Source organism: Sinohyriopsis cumingii, chromosome 4 (assembly GCF_028554795.1).
Source record: "Sinohyriopsis cumingii isolate HCF-2022 chromosome 4, ASM2855479v2, whole genome shotgun sequence".
Lineage (NCBI taxonomy): Eukaryota > Metazoa > Mollusca > Bivalvia > Unionida > Unionidae > Sinohyriopsis > Sinohyriopsis cumingii.
Genome location: NC_142964.1, coordinates 42623465 through 42647953, shown reverse-complemented (window position 1 = coordinate 42647953; position 24489 = coordinate 42623465). Strand labels below are relative to the sequence as shown.

At 33.0% G+C, this 24489-nt stretch overlaps 1 protein-coding gene across 1 annotated transcript in view; it reads left to right on the top strand.

The window, feature by feature from the left end:
- LOC149801054 (complement C3-like) overlaps positions 1 to 24489 on the top strand; it is a 351345-nt gene that overhangs the window by 186427 nt on the left and 140429 nt on the right. The window contains exons 19-22 of the mRNA XM_089955088.1: positions 1531 to 1759; positions 8127 to 8342; positions 14188 to 14281; positions 22636 to 22737. Coding sequence (XP_089811214.1) covers positions 1531 to 1759; positions 8127 to 8342; positions 14188 to 14281; positions 22636 to 22737 — 641 coding nt within the window. The remainder of the gene's footprint in view (positions 1 to 1530; positions 1760 to 8126; positions 8343 to 14187; positions 14282 to 22635; positions 22738 to 24489) is intronic.

Genomic DNA, 24489 nt, shown 5'->3' with positions numbered 1-24489 from the left:
TCAAATTCAAAAGCTCCCTCTATATATATATATATATGTACCAGCCTTGCGGACTTCACAGGAGACATCCTGATATCATATTTCTATAACTGACTTGATTGTTTCTGATACATAGATGTGTGTTTCCATCATTAAACTAAACATTTGATGTCTCACTAATGAGTTGTCTGGAAGTTGATTTGAAAACATATAAATGATTATAATATATCTGATCAGACTCGCACTCACTTTCAACCTCTTCCTCAAAATATAAATGTTAAATAAATGTAGTTTAAATGTAAGGGTTGGCAAAGATTGTCAGAGTTCAAGTAGAAAATATATATTTCTTTAAATTCTATATATAAGATACTCTTGCTAATTAAAGAAACTTAGTCTACTATCTTGTCTCTCATATCATCAGCATTTTCAAAATCTAAAACTAATTTTAAGTCCTGTAAATAATCATTTAATTAATTTGCATAAACACAAATGCCTGTTCTCACTTATATAGACCATAGAGCTAGACCTGTTAAACCAAATGATTAATGTCCATAAGGTCATGGGGTGAGTGTGCTGTAAAGATTCTGCTTGTATTGTTTTGGAAGATGTGGATTCTATTCAACATGACTATGTACAAGACTAGAAAATTGGAAAACAGTTAAATCGTATAAAAAGTCCTTACTACAGATCCAGTATATGGAATATATGAACAACCTATTTATTTTTGCTTTCTTTTAGCCAAATGCTACATCTATATGTAAAATGAAAGGGGATATGCCTAGATTGGATGAAAGGGGATATGCCTAGATTGGATGAAAGGGGATATGCCTAGATTTGGATGAAAGGGGATATGCCTAGATTGAATGAAAGGGGATATGCCTAGATTGGATGAAAGGGAACATACCTAGATTGGATATGTTGAAAGGTTTTCTTAAAGACCACTATAATCTGGTAAAATATATTGCAATCAAACCTGAAAGGAAAGAAGAAGCATTTATGTTGATTTGGAAACAGTGAGAACCATCATTCCACAGTAGCTAAGAATGTGTCTAAGTCAAATACATGTTTTAATAGCATCATGTTATAGTGTACAGTGTGTCACCTAGCTGCTATATATTTGTAATTGTCTACAAAGAGATTGTGCACTATATGAATGTGTGTGTGTGTATTATATTTTCCTACACTATATTTATTTTTCCTGGATTATGTCAGATATAAGGTGGCCATGGCATGGTTCCCCAACCCAGTGGTCAACCTATTATGGGGACCCAAAACGTTTTATACATTTTTTTTACTTATTATTACTATACTGTATAAGGTAAGTGTGTATTTTATTTGAGGTATTTAACTTTTATTATTTATGTATTTATTATTCATACACATAGTAAATTTTTATTTTGTTGCATGTAGTTATCTTTGATTACTTTCCTAGTATCCATGTACATAGTAAATGTGTTTCTTATTGTAAGTGGTTATCTGTTCTCTGATTGTTGGCTAAATGTTGGTAGCAGTGCCACTGAAATAATGTTTTTTTTGTTTTTTTTGCAACAGTTCCAGTGGGGTTTTGGACTTGAAACGATCTACACCACATTCAATAACTGAGTGGAGGGTACAGGCTATTGGGATGTCATCAGAATATGGTATTTGTATTGCTGAGCCAGTTACATTCAAAACATTCAAGAATTTCTTCCTCCAAATTGATCTCCCTTATAAAGCAGTTCGTCTGGAGCAAATGAATATTAAAGTAACCGTCTTCAACTATAATGTTCAAAATCATTCGGTAAGTAAGCAATTTTTAAAAAATAGTACATATACCTTTTGATTGTATAAATTTGTTTTTAGCTGACATGGCCATAAGGTCAAGAGAGCTTATGATATGGCCCTGCTACCATACCTATGATCCTAATCTGATCAAACAGACAATATGGGCTTGCATCATCAGAATTTTTAATAAGTGAGATCCATAGATAATATTAATGTGATCTTGCACCTGATTGGCTGAGCTTGTTACTATTCCAAAAACAATATTTTTTATTTGGTTTTGATCACACTTCATAGACTTGTATGACAAACCTCTCACGTGAAAAAAAAAGAGGTGTGATTAGCTGAACTTATTCCAATTTTTGATAACATTTACTAAACAATTTTAAATCATCAGCATCTTGAATTAAGAGCAAGAGCCATCATGAATAAGATCCACAATACTTTTTAAGAATAACTTGGGAGTTTTTGAATGATCATGGTATGTTGTAATTAACAGTACAAATATTGTTTGCTCTATTGGTCATTAGGGCTGTCATCGGGTACCCGGGTGAAGTTTTCCATGGTTTTTGAAAGCCCTATCAGAAGAGCTTATGGAATGACCTGATGTCTTTTGTTCATAATGTGTCATCTGTTAACCAACCTCTGTTTTCTGGCATTTGTCCATCCATAAGTATTAGTTTGTTAATGCTGCTTCTCTTAAACTGCTTGGATAAATGCCATGAAATTTTACACCCAAATTCATCCTACGGTCTAGTTAATCCTTAATGAAAATGTGCTGCTCTGATATCCAATATGGCCACCACAGCAGACATCTTGAATGTCTTTTTATTATTACTCCTGAACAGAAAGTCATATTGAGATGAGATTTTCAACATAAGACTAGTTGGTCCAGTATGAAACATTGCATCAATTTGACATCTAGTATGACTGACACTGCAGCCTTCATGAAAATCTTGTTATTGCTATTCCTCCTTAATGGATGGTCATATCAGCATGATTTTTCCTCTAAAAGTCTTCTTACGATGTCTGATTGGCCCTAAATGATGCTGATCTGACATGTAATGTGGCCGCTATGGTAACCATCTTTTTATTGCTACTTCTGATTAATGGAAACTGATATTGAAATGGAGCTTTCACCAGAAGACTTTTTATGATATCTGGTTGGTCCAAAATGAAAGCTGTCCTGATCTGATGTCCAATATGGTCACCATGGTAGCCATCTTGAAACTTTTATTATTGCTATTTCTCATGAATGGGAAGTTGTATCAGCATGATGTCTGGTTGGTCTCGATGGAAAATGGTGCTTGAAAATCTTGTCATGGTTTCTCCTCCTGAATGGATGGTCATATCTATAGAGTTTCATCAGAAGACTTCTTACAATGTTTATTTGATACTACATGAAAATGGTGCAGATCTGACATCCAGTATGGCCAACATGGCTGCCATCTTGAAAATCTTGTTATTGCACCAACTCCTAAATGGCAAGTCATATTGTCATGGAATTCTTCCCAGAAGAATAATTATGATATGTAGTTGCTCCGAATGAAAACAGTGTGAAAATGACCTCAGATTTGGCTGTCAAAATGAACATGTTAAAAATCTTGTCAGTAATTCTCCTGAATGGATGTTTTTTCAGCATGAGGTTTCCAGCAAAAGTCTTCTGATAGTGTCTAGGGTGTCCAAAATGAAAATGGTGCCAATCTTACATTGAATGTGATTGTCACAGTGCCAAATTTAAAAACTGTGTCACTCAGGAATATGATTTCCCTGCATAAAGACTGAGTTCAAGTTTGATTTCACCATTTCCCTACAGAATTGGATTGTGTTACTTGGACCTATACCCTTATTTTGTGGTGTTAAGACAGGGTCATCCATGGAATGTGGACAAAGTAACCTATGCAGAAAGTTCAGTTTCTGAAAAGATAAAAGCTCCTGGGAAGCATCTGGAAGTCCTTTAAAACGCCATTGTGAAAAGATTAAACCTGTCCATGGTTGTACCAACCATGAATGTTGCTGAAGATAAATGGATGAATCTTGGTATCCTTGTGTAGTCACTAGAAGACATACTACATTCCATATTTGGTGTCCTATCTGTAATGCATTTTAAAGAGGTGAACCTGTACCTCATGTGCAGAGCATGTTGCCACTCTAGAGGCCACATATTTGATATGTAATCTTAATATACCACTCTACAGGCCACAGATTTGATATGTAAGCTTAATGTACCACTCTAGAGGCCACATATTTGATATGTAAGCTTAATGTACCACTCTAGAGGCCGCATATTTCATATGTAAGCTTACTATACCACTCTAGAAGCCACAGATTTGATATGTAAGCTTAATATACCACTCTAGAGGCCACATATTTGATATGTAAGCTTAATATACCACTCTAGAGGCCACAGTTTTGATATGTAAGCTTAATATACCACTCTACAGGCCACATATTTGATATGTAAGCTTAATATACCACTCTACAGGCCATATATTTGATATGTAAGCTTAATATATCATCAAGACCTCAGTTGAGTTATATTATGGTATATATCACTTGCAAAATGTCAAGAGATTCAACTCTAATAATTTCATATTGAAACCATGTATACACATAGTACAGTGCAATCAATTAGAGTGTGACCCTGCTGTAACACACTCCATTGTAACATGAATTCGTATATACTTGACTGTTGCATAACTCCTGAAATTTCATATACTTTTAATGTTCTCATGCATAAAAAAAAAGAACAAAAAGAGGCATGTAAAAAATGTATTATCATTTTGGGGAAGAGATTGTTTATGAATTCTAATATAAGGCAATCATGGTATGACTCCTGAAATTTCATATATACAATGCTGTCGGGCATTTCTGCACACCTAAGGTTTCCGTCACCAATATTGAAGCAAAATGCATACTGAATTCGACCAAGTGGCGAAAATAAATAAAATACTGCAATGCTTACCATTTGAAAAGAGGCAATTATTACCAGAATATTCTGTTCAAAATAATATTAATTTTGGACATATGGGATACCACGCACGTGTTTTAATGACTTGCGAGTTGTCAGCCTATTCTGTGCACATCTTTGAAAAGACAGTGTGTTTATTTATTGGGCTACAGAAATGAAATACATTACTTTGGACTGTTTCTGTCAGCAGTTCAGTCAAGTAATTAGGTCAGGTTTATAGCTAGCTTTACAAAATTCAATGTATCAATGCCAGTAAATGGCAAGAGATATTAAACTAAACCGATATAAATAAATGTGTAAAGTTCAAAATTTTAGACAAAATAAGCTTTTATTATGTTGAAGAGAAACAACAATGAATATGATGTAATGTGTTTGCAATGTCTTGTTTATGGGGGAAAAAATTACTAAATAATTTCAGAAACAATGCATATTAAATTTCCAATCTTTTAAAAGCATAAATGTCTGGCTGTCAAGTTATTTTAACCCTGGTAGTGCTGTGTTGTTTTGGGATGACCTTGAAACCAGTGCTGATTTGTTTCTAACTGCTCTGTCTGTGTGTATGCTGAATTATTTCAAAACAATACAGACTTTTTGGGCCAAATCCATATAACAACTACAAAACTAGTATTTATAATCAGTTTGCTGTGTTATTGTACAAAGTGATGCATGTATGCATGCAGAGTGCTAACACTAAAAATGTCAGTGAAAATGATGTGTGTTCATGGCTACCATAGCAACCAAATAGAGAAAAAGGGTGGAAAAGTATTTTGTGACAAAAATTTTAACATAATATAAACATTGCCATCAAATATAGTTTTTCTGAATGTGTACATGGACAGGTATTTTTTTCTAAATTTCACATATCCTCAGTTCATTACTTTAAGGCCTATGCTAGATAATTAAAACATTACTTTCAAACATGTCTCCACATTTCAGTATGTTGCAATAATTATTTGGATGATGCAGTATTTATGCAGTGTTATTATTTTAAAAAATTCTCCATTTAAAATATAATTATATTCGCTTATAGTTCATTGATATAGAAGCAATACTAATCATGATGAAAAGGAATGATGCATAATTATAGATTTACTTTGGTTGCCATAGCAACCAAAAAATAATGTTAGTGTTTGAAAGGTTTAAGACTCGTAAATTTAAATAACATTGATTATAATTAGTAATTTGTAATATAAACTGAAACAAATGGAATGGTAATGTGACAAGTACTAATAATAAGCTGATAATACTATAGTAATATGATTATACACCTCTCCCTCGATAACTCACACACTGTGGGGTCCACAAACATAGACCGAACTATAAATGAGGCACTAGTTACCGAGGGACCTCCAAACATTTAAATTTTAAAAAATCACGTTAACATCGAGAAAACGGTGGGGGGGAACGGCATTTGGAAACTGGGCTGTTTAATGACTGAATCCTCATTTTACAATCACTTCGATAATAATTTTTAATAATGCGCTTTTTTTAATCAAGTTGTTTGTTATTCAGTTTAAATAACATTTTTTTCAAAATATCCAACATATGAAAGATCATTCCAACTGATTTGAACAACCATCACGTGTGCGCGAAAAATCGCGTATTATGTCACTGCTTTTTGTTTTCTTGATGAGTCTGGTTCCCGTAGTGGTGTTTAATAGTATCTTGCCAAATCGGTAGTCCATAATTTGGGAACTAGACTAACTGTTAATACACCACCAAACAAGATTCCTTCTTTTTAAAAACATGCGATATTTATTTTGTGACACGTCTACGTCGAAATTCAATTTTTTATTGTTCATTTAGTACAGTGTTAATGTCGTGATTTCAGTGGAAGTAATAATGAAATTTCTTGTCATCCCTGAGGATATCTCTAAGTGCCAGCTCAAGAATTCTCTGAACCTCGCTTGCCCACAATTGTCTGTATCTGTGGAAAAAAGCTTGATATTTTACGAAGTATTCATTCTGGTTGGCTGCATTGTTATCTTTGATCGCAGTTATGAAAGAGTCGATTAATTTAAGGTAGTTTCTGTTACATGCACAATAATGTTTATTACAGTGTTCGATTGATCAAATGAAGTGAGTTCACCCAACATTCGACCGAGGCCGCTAGATTTTAAGTTAGTCCAATTTTTGTGCCTTTTTTATATTCCACCTCGTTTTTTTATATTCAAAATACATAATTGACATGATAATACAAAGGAGGCCAGCTTTTAATTCAGTGTAACAATACAACAAATACTTCCCCAATTCAGTTATCAAAACACAGTCGGCACTTAATTAGGTTCTCACAGAAACACTCGCGGACATAGCTGTTACGGTAGGTTGACGCATGTTACATTTAATTACAAGAGGACACAATGCATTTATGACGATTACACTTAAAAGGAACTAAAAGATGGAACTAGAACACAAATTTCAATTGATAAAAAAAATTGTTTAATTTGTACTTATTTATTAAAGTACTGCTTCACTCGGCGTACATGACATTTTCATTGATCAAAATTTCCTTACATATCATTAATTGCGGTGTACTAGGAATGTCGTTTTGAAAGAAAATGTAAAAAATTGTATGAGATATTTTAAAATTTTATATTTCATGGTGTTGATTAAAATTTCCAGGTCCTGTCTACCGTTTTTCAATGATAAAACGAGCAATACGTCAAAGTTTCCGTTACCAATTTTGATTGCGATTTTCTTCAAGTTCAACAAATAGTGGTAAATTCTTGTGTTATTTTTCGGTTTAAAAATGGGATCCACACCTGACACCACGTTATAAGTGGGTTCACGAGTTATCAGAGCGCAAGTTATCGAGGGAGTGGTGTATTTATAAGACTAGTCTGATACACACTGAAAAATGTATCTAAGCATCAGAATTTCTGCTTGTATTTTATTATCTTTAAGAAAAAGATTTTGCTTTGGGAAAAATATACTCCTACAAGCCATGCTAAAGTCAGGTTTATACATTTTTTTGTCATAGAATTATTGCTGAAAACTCTACTTTATTTGAACTTCATTATTTGAAGCAAGTTTGATATCTTTGATTAAATAGGTTTTGACATCTGCTTTAATAATCTGCGTTATGGCATTTTATAAATTCAGTACCAATTTGCATTCACAGGCTGACAGGTACCAGCTACTCATGTGAGTAGAATCAGGCTTACTTAGATCTCTTCTTTATAACAAGGATTACCATTGGGAAAATTGAAAACTCCAGAGTGTAATCTTCTACTCTAAGGTCCCATGAAATAGAGCGTTTAAATTTTGGTCACTGTCAATGTCTGTCAAGTAACTCTACATCAGTATCACAAATGTCACAGTTAGATTTATTTTGTATATACGTTTATTGACCTCACTATATTAGGTGGGGAGCAAAAATTCAATAAACTTGCTTGTTATGAAATATTTATTATAGGTCAATGTATATGTTGAGCCATGGGATACAACTATTTGTTCCTCAACAAAGATGGGCACCAAATCTGAAGCAAAGCGAGTCCTGGTAAAGGCAAATGATGCACATACTGTTACCTACCCCATACTTCCCCTAAAGGCAGGGGACACTTTCCTAACAGTATATGGAGTGATTCCTGGCCTGAACTATGATGCTGTAAAGAAAGTACTCCATATTGTTGTAAGTTTTTCTTGTAATTTCTATTATTGTATCAGTTGAATACAATTATTGCTATTGTAGTTTATATTATTGTGAGTTTTGTTCCCTTCTGGTCCAATTTTGCTAGAGTTAATGCTCTTTTGATTAATTTAAAATCTTCATTATAACAGATTGTTGTAACCAGCATAGTTTAGGAAACATTCAACACATTCTGATGGACACATATGTACATTTTATGGGTTCCATCTCATAAACAATATTTTAAACAGAGTTATGGCCCATGAAAACAACTTCATATCTTCACATAGGATGTTGCATATGTAGTATCATTTATTTTCATTTGACTCAATTTTCGTGGTTTTGTAAAATAAGGCATTTTTGTGGGTATTTAAATTCATGGTTTTGCCTCTCAAAGTTTGCATATTAGTGGGTGTTTAATTTCATGGTTTAACCTCTACAAATACCCAAACAAAAGAATACAAAAGAATAAAACATATGCCGACGCAAACAGCTGTCACTTTAATATTTAAATCAATACTAGAACCTGGCAAGTTCAATACTTACACTGTGTTTTCAACCAAGTGAATAACATCAGTTGAAGCCGACGCAGCCAACTACACTAAAACAATACTTCCATCTCTATAAGCACAAATAAAATACCTGTTAAGATTAATCACTTTTGCTATATTTTGTTTGAATGCTCAACATCACAGAAAGCTGACGCAGCCAACAACGCTAGGCCAATCGTTATTAAAGAAGAATTAAGGTCACACTTCCATGAGTTGTATGCTAAATAAGTCATGGATGCATTACAGAAAAAGATGTTACTGGTGATGATCAGTGCACATTATTAGTAAACCTTGCAACCTCATTAATCAAGTAAATTCATGCTGAATGGATAATTGCAGCTCATGTGACAATGAGTGAAAGATCAGACCTAATTTTCATTTTGTTTTGAGAAAGTTGGACTTGTTTAGTTCAGCAATTTGTGGATTATTTACCTGAGAAGCATTTGTGAGTACCATGAGACTTGATTGACACGATGTTGATACAGTGGCTTTGTCCAAACTTCTGTGAAGTGGGAGCGTTAATACTCTGCTGTAATTAGTGTATATATATATATATGTAGTGTTTCATTAATAATAGTGTTTCAAGAAATAGTTACAGTATTTTACAGGATTGTTGTTTTTTTTTTTGGATTAAAAATGTATGGATAAAATGAAATGTGCTTTGAGAAGGATTTCAGTCTTTCAACAACAGCTGTACTCAAATGAAGGATCGATTTGAATAATTATTAAATTTAAGTTTCATATACTGTTATTTTGTATTATTTTTCTTTCATTTTCAGTATTGCTATTGTTTGAATACCTTAAGCTTTTTCTCTATTTCCTCTCTATCCTTACTTACCTCACATATCGATTTAATGCAGTCAGTGTTAGAGTACAGCTATCAGATACCTTATCGATATATAATGATTTATAATTCTTGTTTCAAGAAGTTAATATAAAAATAAAACAAACACGTAAAAGCTAACATTTAATTACCAGATTGCAGTATTGACCTTGATTTATCAAATACTAGTAGCTGTGTTAATGTCTAGGAATAAAACACTGTAAGAAAATGGGGGTGTCATCCTCCTACATGGATCATTTTTCATTAGGGATTTAAATTTATGGTTCGGGGCAACAACGAAAACCATGAAAATTGGTCCCTCATGAAAATTGATGATACTTCAGTAACCAGCGTAGCTTTAGAATCATTCAGCCTATTCTAATGCATTTGGTAGGACCTAGATTTGCCTTTATGTGCCGTGTCAACTCCATTTTGGGAAGATTTGTAAACCATGACAGTTAACTTTATATTGTTATATGGGATGTTCCCTGTAATTGGCAAGAGTCTTTCGACATATTAAGATACAGTTTGGTATTAATACTGTTTCTTAGAATTCCATGTGCCATGTATGGGTGTAATCTCATTGATTTCAGTTTTGGACAGCGTTTTGCCTAATGTGAAATAAATTTTGTCTTCACATGGAAACTTGGAATTTTAGTTGCAGTCAACATATCTACAGAACCATTGAACATATCTGATTGAATTTGGTCTGAAAATTGTTTGTTAGACTTAAATTTGCATGTTATGTATATTGTCTTTTGTATACATCATTTTGGACAGACTGCTCCGGTGGCCTAGTGGTTAGAGCGTCCGCCTTGGATGCGGGAGGTCGTGGGTTCGATCCCCGACCGAGTCATACCAGAGACTTACAAAAATGGTACTAACAGCTGCCTCGCTTGGCGTTCAGCATTAAGAGGTTAGTGTTAGGACTGGTCGGCCTGGTGTCAGGATAATGTGACTGGGTGGGACATCATGCTACATGTCTGCGGCATGATGCCCCAGTGGTAGACATCACTATAAACTGGCACGTTGCAGACATCGTAGCGATCTGACTGAAAAATTGTTAAAGCTACGTTAAAAATCAAAGTCACATCACATCACATCACATTTTGGACAGAGTTACAGACATTGTCAGTCAGCTTCTTATCTTTATACTGAATGTTGCTTGTAAACAGTATAGTTCAGGAACCACTGAAGATATTCCCTTGCAATTTGATGTGAACATAAACTTAGATGTTTCTTTGATGGATTGTAACTTTTGTCTTGTCTACTCCATTTTGGATTGAGTTATACTTTTGTTGATCGACTTTATATCTCTACATGTAATGTTGCTAGTATTGAATAGACCTTGAATGAGTTGGATTTCAAGCATTTCAGATGTTCATTTGTGAGAGTAATGTCCCCTTCATGCCAGTGATCTCCTAAATGGGATTCCCAGCACATTTTCTTATTTAAAAGCTAAGAAAATTGTAGTGTATGGGGCCATTTGCAATGTAGCCCTTTTTAAGAGTTGGGAAAATGTTAGGGTTTTAGTTATTTTGTATTGTCAATCTTCTTGAAAATTTTATATGTGGCCAACCTCATTTATACATGCTATGGAGCATACAGTGTATTCATGTGTAGGTAAATACATTGTACGACTTACTGCATTAAGCTGCATGTGAAAGTGACTACTAGATAACTGTAGAAGTGGTTATTACTGTGGGGGTCTGACTGTCATATTTTTTTCCATGGTTATATTATTAGATTTTTTATATAAATATTTGTTTTGAGATTTTACCTTAGATAACAAAAATTTCATTTTTAGGATCTTAGCACTATAGTTGAAGCAATGGTATTGAAATTTAGACCAGATGTATTACATAACAATGTATTGGTATTTTACTCATGTTTTGCTGATAAACATGGCTTTTGGAAAAGGAAATGCAAATAATGATATTGTATATCAAGTCTTAGAAGTATTGAAAGTGTAAATGGCTCAGCTCCATATTATCTTCAAAATTCTTTTTTTTTTTTTTAAATGCCAAGATGATCATTTTAATTTTTTGTTCTGGTTTTAAACAATATTCTTCAAATTCCAAATTCCACAGCCTTGAGCAGATACTTTGAAAATGAAGTTTTCAGTACTCAGTACCATTATTTGGAACCTACCATTATTTGGAACCTATCATTATTTGGAACCCTCCTTACCTCAAATGTAAACTACATAGCAACCTTTTAGAAAATTCTTGAATACTTATAAATATTTCAACATTAGCATCATATGCTTTTTATTTTTTCAGTGTGGGTATGTGTATTAAAAATGTGTATATACTTTGATATGTGTGTAAGTGTATTAAAAATGTGTATATAGTTTGGTATGTGTGAGTATGTATGTGCTTATATGTACTTTTAGTAGAACTGGTTACCATCACAAATTCAATACCACACTGTACTGTGGTATTTCTGAACTTACCATGATACATACCACAGTATACCACAATTATATTACAGACCAACAATTCATTGTTCTGTGGCAGGGGCTTGACACTTTTTGGTTTCATTTCTATCGACCAGTAGCTGGGGAAAAAAATTGGTCTGATTTATATCAAAATGACATAATATTACAGGTATATCTATTTTAATATTTGGAAAAAATATATTTTATCTTGAGATAAAAGAAAATATGTCACCTCAAAAGAAAATATCCCCTCCCAATTAAATGGAAAGTACCTTATAGCAGATGAATTGGCTGTATGTATGTTGCTTGTTGTTTAAGAATCTAAAAACTAACACTAAAGTGGGACGATTCAACTTACAGTATAGATGATGCTGAAAGACGTTGTGCCGACACTAAAGAGCCTTTTGATAAAAATAGGAGGTGAAGATACTAAAGCCTATAATTTTCTAGTTACAATATTGATATGATAGGCAGTGAAACTTTGAGTGGGATGCCAACACCAGAGCAAGATATTCTAGTTACAATATTGATATGATAGGCAGTGAAACTTCGAGTGGGATGCCAACACCAGAGCAAGATATTCTAGTTACAATATTGATATGATAGGCAGTGAAACTTTGAGTGGGATGCCAACACCAGAGCAAGATATTCTACACTATTGATATGATATTCAGGGAAACTTTGAGTGGGATGCCAACACCAGAGCAAGATATTCTAGCTACACTATTGATATGATAGTGAGGGAAACTTTGAGTGGGATGCCAACGCCAGAGCAAGATATTCTAGCTACACTATTGATATGATAGTCAGGGAAACTTTGAGTGGGATGCCAACACCAGAGCAAGATATTCATCAGAGAGGGCCAGTAAACATAAAACACTTATCCAGCAAGCAAGAAAATATTGAATGGAGTTGAGAAATTAAGTAAAGTTCGGATAAAGAACGGGTATCTCCTTAAACTTAAATAATGATTTTTAAGTCTTGCAAAGGAATACAGATACTTAACACATTCACATACACTAGTCCACAAGTAAGACATATAATGTGGGATTTTTTATTTGTTTTTTTAATCTGAATATTTTATGAAAGTGGGATTTGGCCAGAATATGTTTTGTAACATTCCATTTGGCCAATGCATTGGCATATGTGACACATGCCAAACGTGTGCTTAAAGGATCATAAATATATTTGTAATATTGACCTTCAATTTGTGACAGATACAAACATTTTGTTAAAAAGAGATTATTTTTTAACAGTTTTGTCATCAATTATGAAAACACGCTGTTAATAAATTAATCATAATAATATTCCTCTGGAATTTCTGTTCATTCCTTATTGATGGAAACTATCAGTGTACTTATATATTGAAACAGTACCGTGATATTTTCTAATGGACTAAATACGACAGTTAACTGGTATACCAGTAGTATTGTGCACATCTACTTTTTAGCATGTTTTGTGTTTATTTTCAAATGTCATAATATTTATTTTTGAAAGTATTTAGTTGTATTTACTTTAGTTTGTAGAGGGCCCAAGGGGAGAATAGTTGCATTGCTGAGTTAACCCTCCTAGAAATAATAATAGTTAATAATAATAATAATAATAATAATAATAATATTGTGTAGAAGTTAGAGACCACTCTGTTCACTTGAAATATGAGTTAAAGCATGACAGAATAAAATGGTTTCCACATTCAAACAAATGCTTTTATAAAGTCACAGATATGTTGCCGTGACTAAATAGAAATCTGCTGGTTTTGTTTGAAGCTTTAAAGAGCAAATGTCAAGTACAAATGTTAAATGGTTGGTCTCTTAACGTTTGTGTGATAACTTGAGTTTTCCTGCATACCATCAGCAAATTTCAGAACATAGAACAATTTAGGAGCAAAACTTGAAAAGTCAAAAGTAATTGTGACTCAAAGAAGACCAATGGCTTTCTGCCAGTGATATTATTTAAACATTCACTGTTATCATGTAAAATGCACCACTCAAACTATGTGACAGTCTTGTCTAATTTTGCTCCTCTTATTTTTAGAATGAAGGAATTGAAGAGAATGAGGCGATTAAGCTGTGCTTGGACCCAAAAGGTCAGGACAAAGCTGTTTGCAGACCTAATAGCAGAGTAGTTGGTGAGTTTCTGAACTTCCTGAGGGTCATCATGGAAATTTTATTGTCACCTCAAATTAATCCCTTCTTAACCATGCAATCTGCATGCTTCAGACCCTGAAACATTTATGTACCCCTTTGAAATACAAATAAAATTATAAAGCATGGTGGATTCAAATTTAGGATCAGGGATGATTTACCCCCAGATTACCCTAGATGGGATTTAGGAACAGTGTAGGGGATATATATTGTCGCTGTCATTTTAATTCGCTTGAAGAAATTTGGACTATCACAACATTACTTACTTTATAGTACTATAAAAAAATGTTCTATGTTTTGATATGTTTGCAAATTCCCCATTGTTGATGAGAAAACTGCTGATCTTCAAATGTTACAAATTTTGACTACCTGCTGTTTTAGATGTTAAAGAAATATTGATCAGCTCCTTGCATAATATTTTAGGGTTTATGTGGATGAAAACCACATTATGTAATAACGACAGCCTGGTTAATCCAGAAAAGGAAATATTTTGTCTTTAAAATGCATAATTCACAATATGATGAACATTGCTGGTAGCACTATTAAAACTTGTTTCCAACTAAGTTGGCTTTCAGAGTAAGTCTGATGCTTGGAAAGTGACATTGATATTTTTTATATGCACATTGCAAATAGAAAGTGTGCTATGGATAAAGTTGAGGAGATCAAGGCTTTTGAAAAGTAGCTGAATGAGAAGGTTCAGGAGCTTAAAAATCCATATAAAGTAAATGTATAGGTCCTATAACAGGATATTTTACTGTAGTGTACAGTGTATTGTGTTTTAACTGTGTACAAAACTTCAGACTTAAAGATGACATTGGATAAATGTTTAAATTTCTTTAATGGTTTATTTGCTCAGCAGTGTGCAGGAGGACATTTTAGTGGAAATAAATTAGCACTTAAAGCTATTTGTTTTTTATTTATTTGTTGATTTTCATTTTATTCTCATTTTATTTAGAATGGAACTCAACAGCCTATTTTATCAAATTTGTAATAAATGATATGCTAACCATGGAAACAGTCTTGTAATTCCTTTGTGTCTTAAACCTCAAAAATAAAATTTAAAACCTTGAAAATAGCCTCAAATAAACCTCAAATGTTAAAATTTAATTTCACTTCTAACATTGATATAAAATACTGTGATAAAAATGGAAGAGCAGAGTGATTAGTAAGGTCACAGCGATACAGATTTTATCACGCTGTATTAGGATGCAGACCTGCCAACTCTTACGATTTTGCCATAAGTGTTATGAAAATTACCCTTAAAATATGGACTTTATGGCATACTAGCAAAAAGTACGGGAAAATGATCATTGCCGAAAAATCCGGATAATTGGTTCATCCATGTTTTATTTGGATCCGGGTTTCATCGATGAATTAATGAAATTAGTCAGGGAACCAGACTAACTTTACAGCACCACCCAAGATGCTTTAAACTGCACCTATTTGTTTATGCGAAGTGTCTGCATGATCAAACTGTGGAATATAGAATTTTAAACAATGGCATCTACAAAGCGATTCATGTTTAAGACTACAGGCAAAATAAGCTTCTAAAAATGTGTTAATAATCAACACAGTAGAATAAAAAGGAGTATTCAGATTCTTGTGAATAAAAGCTAGAAAGGGCACACTTATGTTTATTGAACATCACGTGCCAATTTGAGTCACAGGTGCTCGACGCGAGCTTGATGTTAAGAAAAAAATAATAATCTAAAGGAAAAAAATCATACAGAGTGACAAAAATACTTTAGATTACCCCCATGACCCATTCTGACATAGGACCCTCTCTATCATGATTTATCTCATATTATGATAGAGAGGGTCCTATGTCAGAACGGGTCAGACTGGTAATCTACGGTCTCTCTAAACACCCCAAGATTCTCAAAGAACACCACAATGTTACATATATTGGCACCAAAACGTACTAAGAAGTGGGAAAAAAAGTAAAAACACATTCGGATGTTGTTACCATCAATGATTAATAGTATTGGTTGATGTCCCTATTTCCAATAACCTACGGAAACTAACTCTTATGCATCAGATATCTTTAATTTTATAATATTATTAAACAATTTCCTTATTTAATGGCTATGCACCATAATTTTCTCATTTATTTTGTTATTAATTGTTTATATACAAATTTTAATTTTAAATCGTGCATCAACATTTTTGACAGAGACATTTAGAATACATGACCAAAGAGAGTTACAAGCTCCACGCGAGTGATTTCCCTTGATTTTATGTAGCCGTGAAGGAAAGTCGCTCTGTAATTCCTTTCGATTTGACATCAGTGTCGTGTTTGATATATCAGATGTAATTTATCTAGACTGTCTGATTATACAGGCCATTTAATGATTGGTACAGTCACATAGGCACATAATTATCAACAATAACTCACAAATCACCAAGTCGTTTAATTCTCTGCATGAATTACTCCGTCTCAGTAGCAACTCCAGAGGACATGCCAAAAATATTACCCACATTTCAGACTGATTAAAAGAAGAAAAACGATGAAACACACATAACTGGTTTATTTTAGAAGTTATTAATGTTTTCGCAAGCATAGTAATAGAATATAAAAGGTAGATTTTCATCGTTTTACATTTATTTAATATAACAAATTTCTAGCTGAAATAAGAAAAAAGTATATTGAAGCTATCGAATTTACATTTATTTTTACCAAGATAACATTCCAGTGTTTCCATAAAGAAAATATAAAATTAACTTTTAGTAAATCAGGCCATTATCAACACTATCAAACAGCAACGCATATTATTTATTGACGATTGAGTTCTCAAGCAAATCGTGCTTTCTTCGCATTATATTTACAAAACAAATTGCATAAAGAGTTATTGACTAGTAAAACGATAGTACAACGTATCAAAGAATTATTGATGAGTAAAACGATGGTATAATGTATCAAAGAGTTGTCGGAAACAGTACAAACGAACATCCGATATGTATTGATCCTGTCCTTCTGTACACAGACGCTTCTTACAGAACTTACAAGAGCTTTCTGGAACATATTGCTGCAGAGCTAGATAGAGGTGTTGAGTCCGTGGAAGTAAGAATGTCTGAAATTATGGAATTTGGAAGTGATGATGAGAAGAGTATAACCTAGCCAACAGAGTCTGTATTCCCCTCGGTTACATGCTCCCTTTGCACGAGACATCTGAAGGATAATGTCAGGCACTTCCTTCAAAATAAAATATGGGTGGAAAAGGGTGAACGTGATATAATAAAGACACAAATATTTGATAGTGGTGTCATCACAGACGCAAATACTACAATAGATTTTGAAAGTTGATCGGAACTTTTGGAAACAGTTATCAATGAACAGCATCCGACATTTGGTCCATACTTTGTAAATAAATTGAAACCAAAACTACATAAATATTTTTTCAAAAAGATAGCTGCAAAAATACTGAACGCGTGAATTAGACTAATGACAATGCATTCATCAATAACATTCTAAAACCTTTCGTTTGACTGGAAACCACGACACGCGCAACATCTAATACATAAACTTTTCAGTGTGACACAGCTCCATTTCATGGTTACGACAGCGCGAATTATCTGTTAACGAAAAAAGAACACATTTGCCACATACATGACAGCGTCTGGAGGTGCAAATCCGAAAAGCAAACCACAAAGATTTTCGGAAACTTCCTCAAGAACATTAAACGTATATAGAAATCAAAGTACATGTAATCACTAAAATGGAAAATACACCATAATTAATAAGGTTATTATTATTATATACTACTAATTATAAAATATATATTGTTTTGGAAAGTTAAATGTTATTAAGAATTTATATGTATCTGTAATCGTAGTATTGATTTATTGTATAGATTTCGCTACTAACTTCATGCTCATTAATAATTAAATTAGAAATAAGTTTGGAAACTACAAAACATGATATATTGTCATTTAATGTCAAACATTTAATACTTCGTAATTACTTCAAACAATGTTGGAGTCAGCCTGAAATATTGAAATTAGTAAGATGTTTGTACTAATTGTTAATTGATTCAATATTTAATTATTTAAATTCAATAACTGTATGAAGTTGGTAAGCTTGAAGGAATATATATATATATATATATATATATATATATATATATATATATATATATATACTTTTATATCTAAAATGTATGAATATACAAGCATCATCTATGCTACTTGGTATGTTCAATTCAACAATAGATAAATAAATATTTAAGAGAGGAAGACTTACAGAATAAAAAAGAATAATGAATCATTACACTAACTTAATCGCAAATGCGATGCTGTCATTTCCCGCATATATTACAAGACAAAACAAGCTAACGAGGTCTGACATGATTATGATATTGGACACAAGGATAAAACGCTATTGTCACAATTACCACATTTCAGTTCATATTGTACCAAAATATATCTGATCGAAATGTCACAATATAAACTGTACTTACTTTAAATTAATCCACAATTTACACACGTTTTTGTTTTGTTTTGTTTTTTTTTTTTTTTTTTTTTTTTTTGTTTTTTTTTGCTTTTTTTTACAAATATAAAGCGTGTGGTGTGTTTAAATTTCAAACCTTTATATTTTCATTCAAATTAGCGTGCACTGATTAACTTAATAAAAGTGACTTTAATTATAATTAACTGTTTACATCTTTTTTTTTTATTGCAGACATCAATTAATAACAACGTGATTAGTGGAAATGACCATTAGCAGTGTGCCAATTATTGTTTGTAAAACAAATTGGATTTTTTTATGCAAATTTCTAGTGTGCGGTAAATGTGATTTCTTTTCATTCAGTTTAGCATGCATTCATTAACTTAATACATGTTACTTTAACTTTAATTAACTGTTCACATTTTTTCGGCGACTTAGAGATGTGTTGGTATCTTCTTTAATTGTAGACGTCAATGAATAATGGCGTGATTAGTGGAAATTAATATTAGTGCTAATTAGTATTTTCAAAATGCATGAATTGGGGCGAATTGTCCCTTGACTGGAGTTGAAGTGTCTTGGGGTCGAAATGTCTTGCTCCCATGTGGCATTGCTACTTATTTATAAATGTTGATAAATATTCACGTTACTGCACCCGAACACTTTTCGTCGAAATGAGTTATTTCCCTTGGCAAATCTTTGACCTCACTACTTTTTCTGTTAAATAAACAATCGCTAAATATTCACACTTTTTGTTTCTATGTTTGTGTTGTTGTTGAAATTTAAAGTAGGTAATTGATTGAGTCTTGATGTGTTTTTGAGAGTCTTGGGGTGTATTGGGGAGTCCTGGGGTGTCTTGGAGTGTTTAGTTAGACCCCGGTAATATAACGTATTTTTGTCTCTCTGTATGATTTTTTTCCTTTAGATTATTATTTTTTTTCTTAACATCAAACTCGCGTCGAGCACCTGTGATTTGAGTATGTCTCATGGCAGGAGATATGATTGCCGTCGTCATGTGAAATGGAAAAGAATTTCCAAGAAATATGTCAAGTTTAGAGATAGCAACAAGCCATTGAGCTGCATAGGGTTTGGAACTAGAGTTAGTATAACTGTACTAGTGGTAAATAAAGTCGACGCATACTTTACAAGCTTTTTCAGTTGAACATAATTTTTATCGTCAATGCCTCAAACTTTTAATTACGTTTTCCAGCTTTACAGTAGCAGTTATTGATATTTTGCTGCACGTTACTGAAAACTAGTCTTACGGAAAATAATCAACTGCCTTACTGAGACCGACTAGTCAGGATTGGCAGGTCTGAAAATGTTTGCACTGGCATTTCTTGGCTCTATATTGAGGTTACAACATATTTTTAGTCAATTAATTGTTTATTATTTTTCTTCATGTAAATGTAAAATCCCTGCAGAATAAACACCATATCAGAGATAAATAACTTCATTCACAGTGTTGCACTTAGGATTCTATGAGCAGGGAACACTTCCCCCATCCTCAAAATTATCTGGTCAACATGTGACATTTCAAAGAGACAGAAAAATGCTAGATAGTACTGAATGCACTAGTATAGGTAAAATGAAAAACACAGTAATATTGCTTTACATGTTTTTCACTTTAACTTTGGCATCAGCTCTCTTTGTCTTCTTTTCTTTGGTCATTTACATTTTTTTATTGTAATAACTGTTTTATCATGTGCTCAAAAGGAGGGGAATTGTTTTCAAATGCACCGAGGCACTGAAAATGTTGACATTTCAATACACATAAATACTGAAGGACTGGTGGAGAATCAGTTCAAAGAAAATTTACCTTTTAAAAGTTATTTTTAATCTTCTTGGGTCATGAATAATGTTGACTCATTTGCCTCTCTATTCTTTATGTGTATTAAAATCAGATTGTAGGCTTTATGTCATGATTTGTATCCATACATTGGCACAGGCATAACATTTCACATCTAGAGCTCAATGTATAAAATCATTACATGTAATTGAATACCTGGTTCATTTGAAAAGAGTTTAATTATGAAGTTTTTATTCAAGATCTTCTGTCAATTTCCTTTAGTCATCACTCAGAGTTTATTATACAGAGATGCCCATCATCCTGAATTTGGTGTGAAGATCCCGAGTTGGCAAGCCTGTTCATGAATCACACAGATGTACATAAAATCAAAATTTTTCGTAAAAAGTAAACTGAAAGAAAATTTAGCAGAAATTGAAGCCATATGCTAGTATTTTCAGTCCTTTCAAGTCTTTCTGGATAATTTGTAAGACATCTCATCAGTTTCCAGCATACATCTAGAGTGTTTTCAGTCTTTTCCTCTCTTTATGGTAATTTGTGACATAAGACCAGTTTCCGGCATATAACGTGCCATTATAATCAAAACAGTTTGTTTCATTCCTTTCCATTCTTTTCTGGTCACTATCATATAATCAGGTTCACACCATGATTTGGAATGCTTCATTTTACTTGTGTTTTCTTAATGATGTACTGTATTGCTTGTTTTTGTTTTGTTTTTTGCAAATTAGATTTTTGCAACATTTGTTATTTAATTGCGAACTATAATCGGCACTGTTTTTATAAACCTTTTATGTATGCCTTGACTTTAAAAAGGCAGACAGTGATTTTAAGCCCATCCTGAAAGCTGCATGGAATCAAATGTTAATTAAATTCATCAATTTAAAGAAAGAAAAAATTGTCCTTCGTGTTTTAATGGTACAAAATCCGTCCCAAAAATTGAGAGAGCTGAGAAGGGAGCCATGCGATGTGATACACAGGGATCTGACCTTTACCGTGTGGAAACGATTTTGGGAAAGGCTCTTTTAGCAAAGCAGAAAAGAGCCAGTAGCAGTCTGGAGGACAGTTAAAAGAAAACACAGCCATGTGCTGTAAATAGTGTTATATAACTGCACATAGACATATTTTGTAATGTTTTTAAATGATATTATCATTCTTCTGGCTTCCATGTGGAGTTTGCATTTGCTGCGGTAAGTGTCACAAATTTTGCAATAGAATCGTGAGCTTTTACCCTTTTGTCCCTTATTTCCCTGGTTGGAAATGGGCATCTCTGTATTATAATATTTCCCTGGTTGGAAATGGGCTTCTCTGTATTATAATATTTCCCTTTTTAACAGTACTTTATAATTCACTGATTCAGTACCTAACTGTATTTTTGAATGTTTTACATCCCATAAATTTTATTTTGCATGTAACCTTCACTATAAGTTACACTAGTCATGGTCAATGATGTGCACTATGAAAACCTTGAATGTCTTGGTAGCCAAATATGATGTTTGAAATGGAAATTGTCATCTGAAAGTTGTTACTGCCTATGGTGACTTTGGCCATTGATATCTCAAATGAAGTGGACTGACTGGCACTTCTAAAAAATAGTAGTTGGTATATTAAAAAATTTCTCTGTTGTAAAAGCATGGTAATAGGGAAACATACAAGTAAAGATTTCAAGGAAATAAGATAAAAGATTAGGGGAACTTTGTGATGTCATACTCAAGGCATAACATTTATTCAATACACATCAACTTTTACTTAATTATGAAAAGTTATCTCCTTGCATCAGACATAAATCTCCCTGTTTAATCTGAACACCCACCACCACCACCATTGTATAGAAATATATACATGCCTTCCTCCACTTATTTAACAAAATTGAAAAATAATGTTAAAGTTCGATTTGGTGTGCCCTGACTTGATATGTTTAACAGGCAAACATGTTAGAGTATAGAACAATATTTTGTGGTAAATTTAATTAGCGGTTGTGAGAAATACAGTTTTATGCAGACAGAAATTAAAATATATCTCTATTCCATCAAGTATAGAAGATTACCAAGTAATTGGAATAATAGTGTATTCCATTCATTTAATCTTTTCAGTGGAAAATGATCCTGTGAATGGACACCAGATATTTACAGTGGATTTAACAATGCCAGAAAATGCCATTGAAGGAACTGGCCAGTGTGTGATGTACTTATCAGGTACCAGACAGATAGTGAGGTAGAGATGGTGAATAGAGAAATTTCAATGTCCTTGAGGTTTAAAAAAACTTAATTTCTGATCTTTTTCGTTTATACTAGTCAAAGACCAGACGAGCTTAGGTGGTGGCTTGAGGTCTATCGCCTGTCTGTTAAAGCAAGTTTGTTATGTTTTCAATGTTCTTGAGGTTTAAAAGAACTTAATTTATCATCTTTTTAGTTTCTGAGTTTCTGTTAAAGCAAGTTTATTATGACTACTCCTCCTAAACTATTAAATGGATTGCCATCAAACTTTACACACACATTCATCCCAATGTCTCATTGGTCCATTTAAGTTCAAAAGTCCTGACTGCTTTTTTGGGATTGAAAACACAAAACTTTTTATCATATTCGGTTGGTGATAGATAAAAATGGTGTTGATCTGATATTAAGTATGGCCACCATGAAAATGTTCTTGCATCTCCAAAGTTGACAGTTGTGTCAAGATGAGGTTTTCATTAGAAGATTTTATATGATATGTAGTTAATGATGATATGACATGTAATATGAACACCACATAGGCCATCTTGAATTGTTATTGCTTCTTTTCTTGAACAGATGGTCACATCAGTGTTGTGTTATCACTGAAAGAACTTGTTATAATGTCAGTGCTTATAAATGGAAATAGTGCTAATCTGACCTCCAACATGGTCACCTTGCTGTACATCGTGAAAGTCTTGTTTATGCTACTTCTGAAAGGCTTGGCATATCAATATTGGTTTTTCATCTGAGGACCTCTTATAAAATCAAGTTGGTCCTAAATGAAAGTGGTGCCAATTCAATATTTGCTGTGGCTGCCATGGTGGCCACCTTTGAAACTTTTTTTTTTCATTATCTCCTGAATGAATAGCATAGTAATTTCATTGAAAGACTTATTATGATATACAGTTGATCTTAATGAAAATGGTGCTGATATTGCAACCATAGCACTGATCATGAAAATCTTGTTTAAATTGATGATCAAAGATTTCTTAGTTTTTTTCTACGTGAACCTGGTGCATATCAGACTTCCAACAAGATGGCCCAACTCAGCCATCTTGTAAATCTTGTTATCACTGCTACTCATATTAAAGGGATGGTCATATTGGCAGGTGATTTTCATTAAAACACTTCTTGTTAATTGATCTAATTGAATATAATGCTAATGTGACTTAAAAAAATACGAATAATCTCATTTCATTTACTACTTGTAAATGGATGGCCATACATGAATTAAAAGAAAATAATATACTTCTTTCTTGCAGTCTATAGTTGCTCCTGTATTAACATTGTGCCGATCCATCCAAAATGGCTTCCTTCATGGCCATTTTGAAAACCTTATGGTTACTACTCCAGAATGGATGGTCAGATCGTTTATTTTTTCCCCGACTGAAACGCTACAGCAGTATGTGAGTGGTTCAGAATGAAAATGGTGCTTATCTACCAACATGGCAACATTCTGTCCATCTTCTAAATCATAGTATCACTCTATATTTTGCATGAATGATATCTTTGATTTGACGTTTTCAGTAAAATGAAAATTGTGCAGACCTGAGCACTAGCATGTGTTTCCTTTTATGAAGGAATTTGAAATTCAAACCTAAATGACCATTTTGGTAAGATCATTGTTCATTTAATGCACTTTTGTATTTCACTGAGCTGATGAGTAGAGAAACCTCTTCATATACAAATGCACTTTGAACAGATGTTTTATTTAGTTGCATTACATTGAACAAG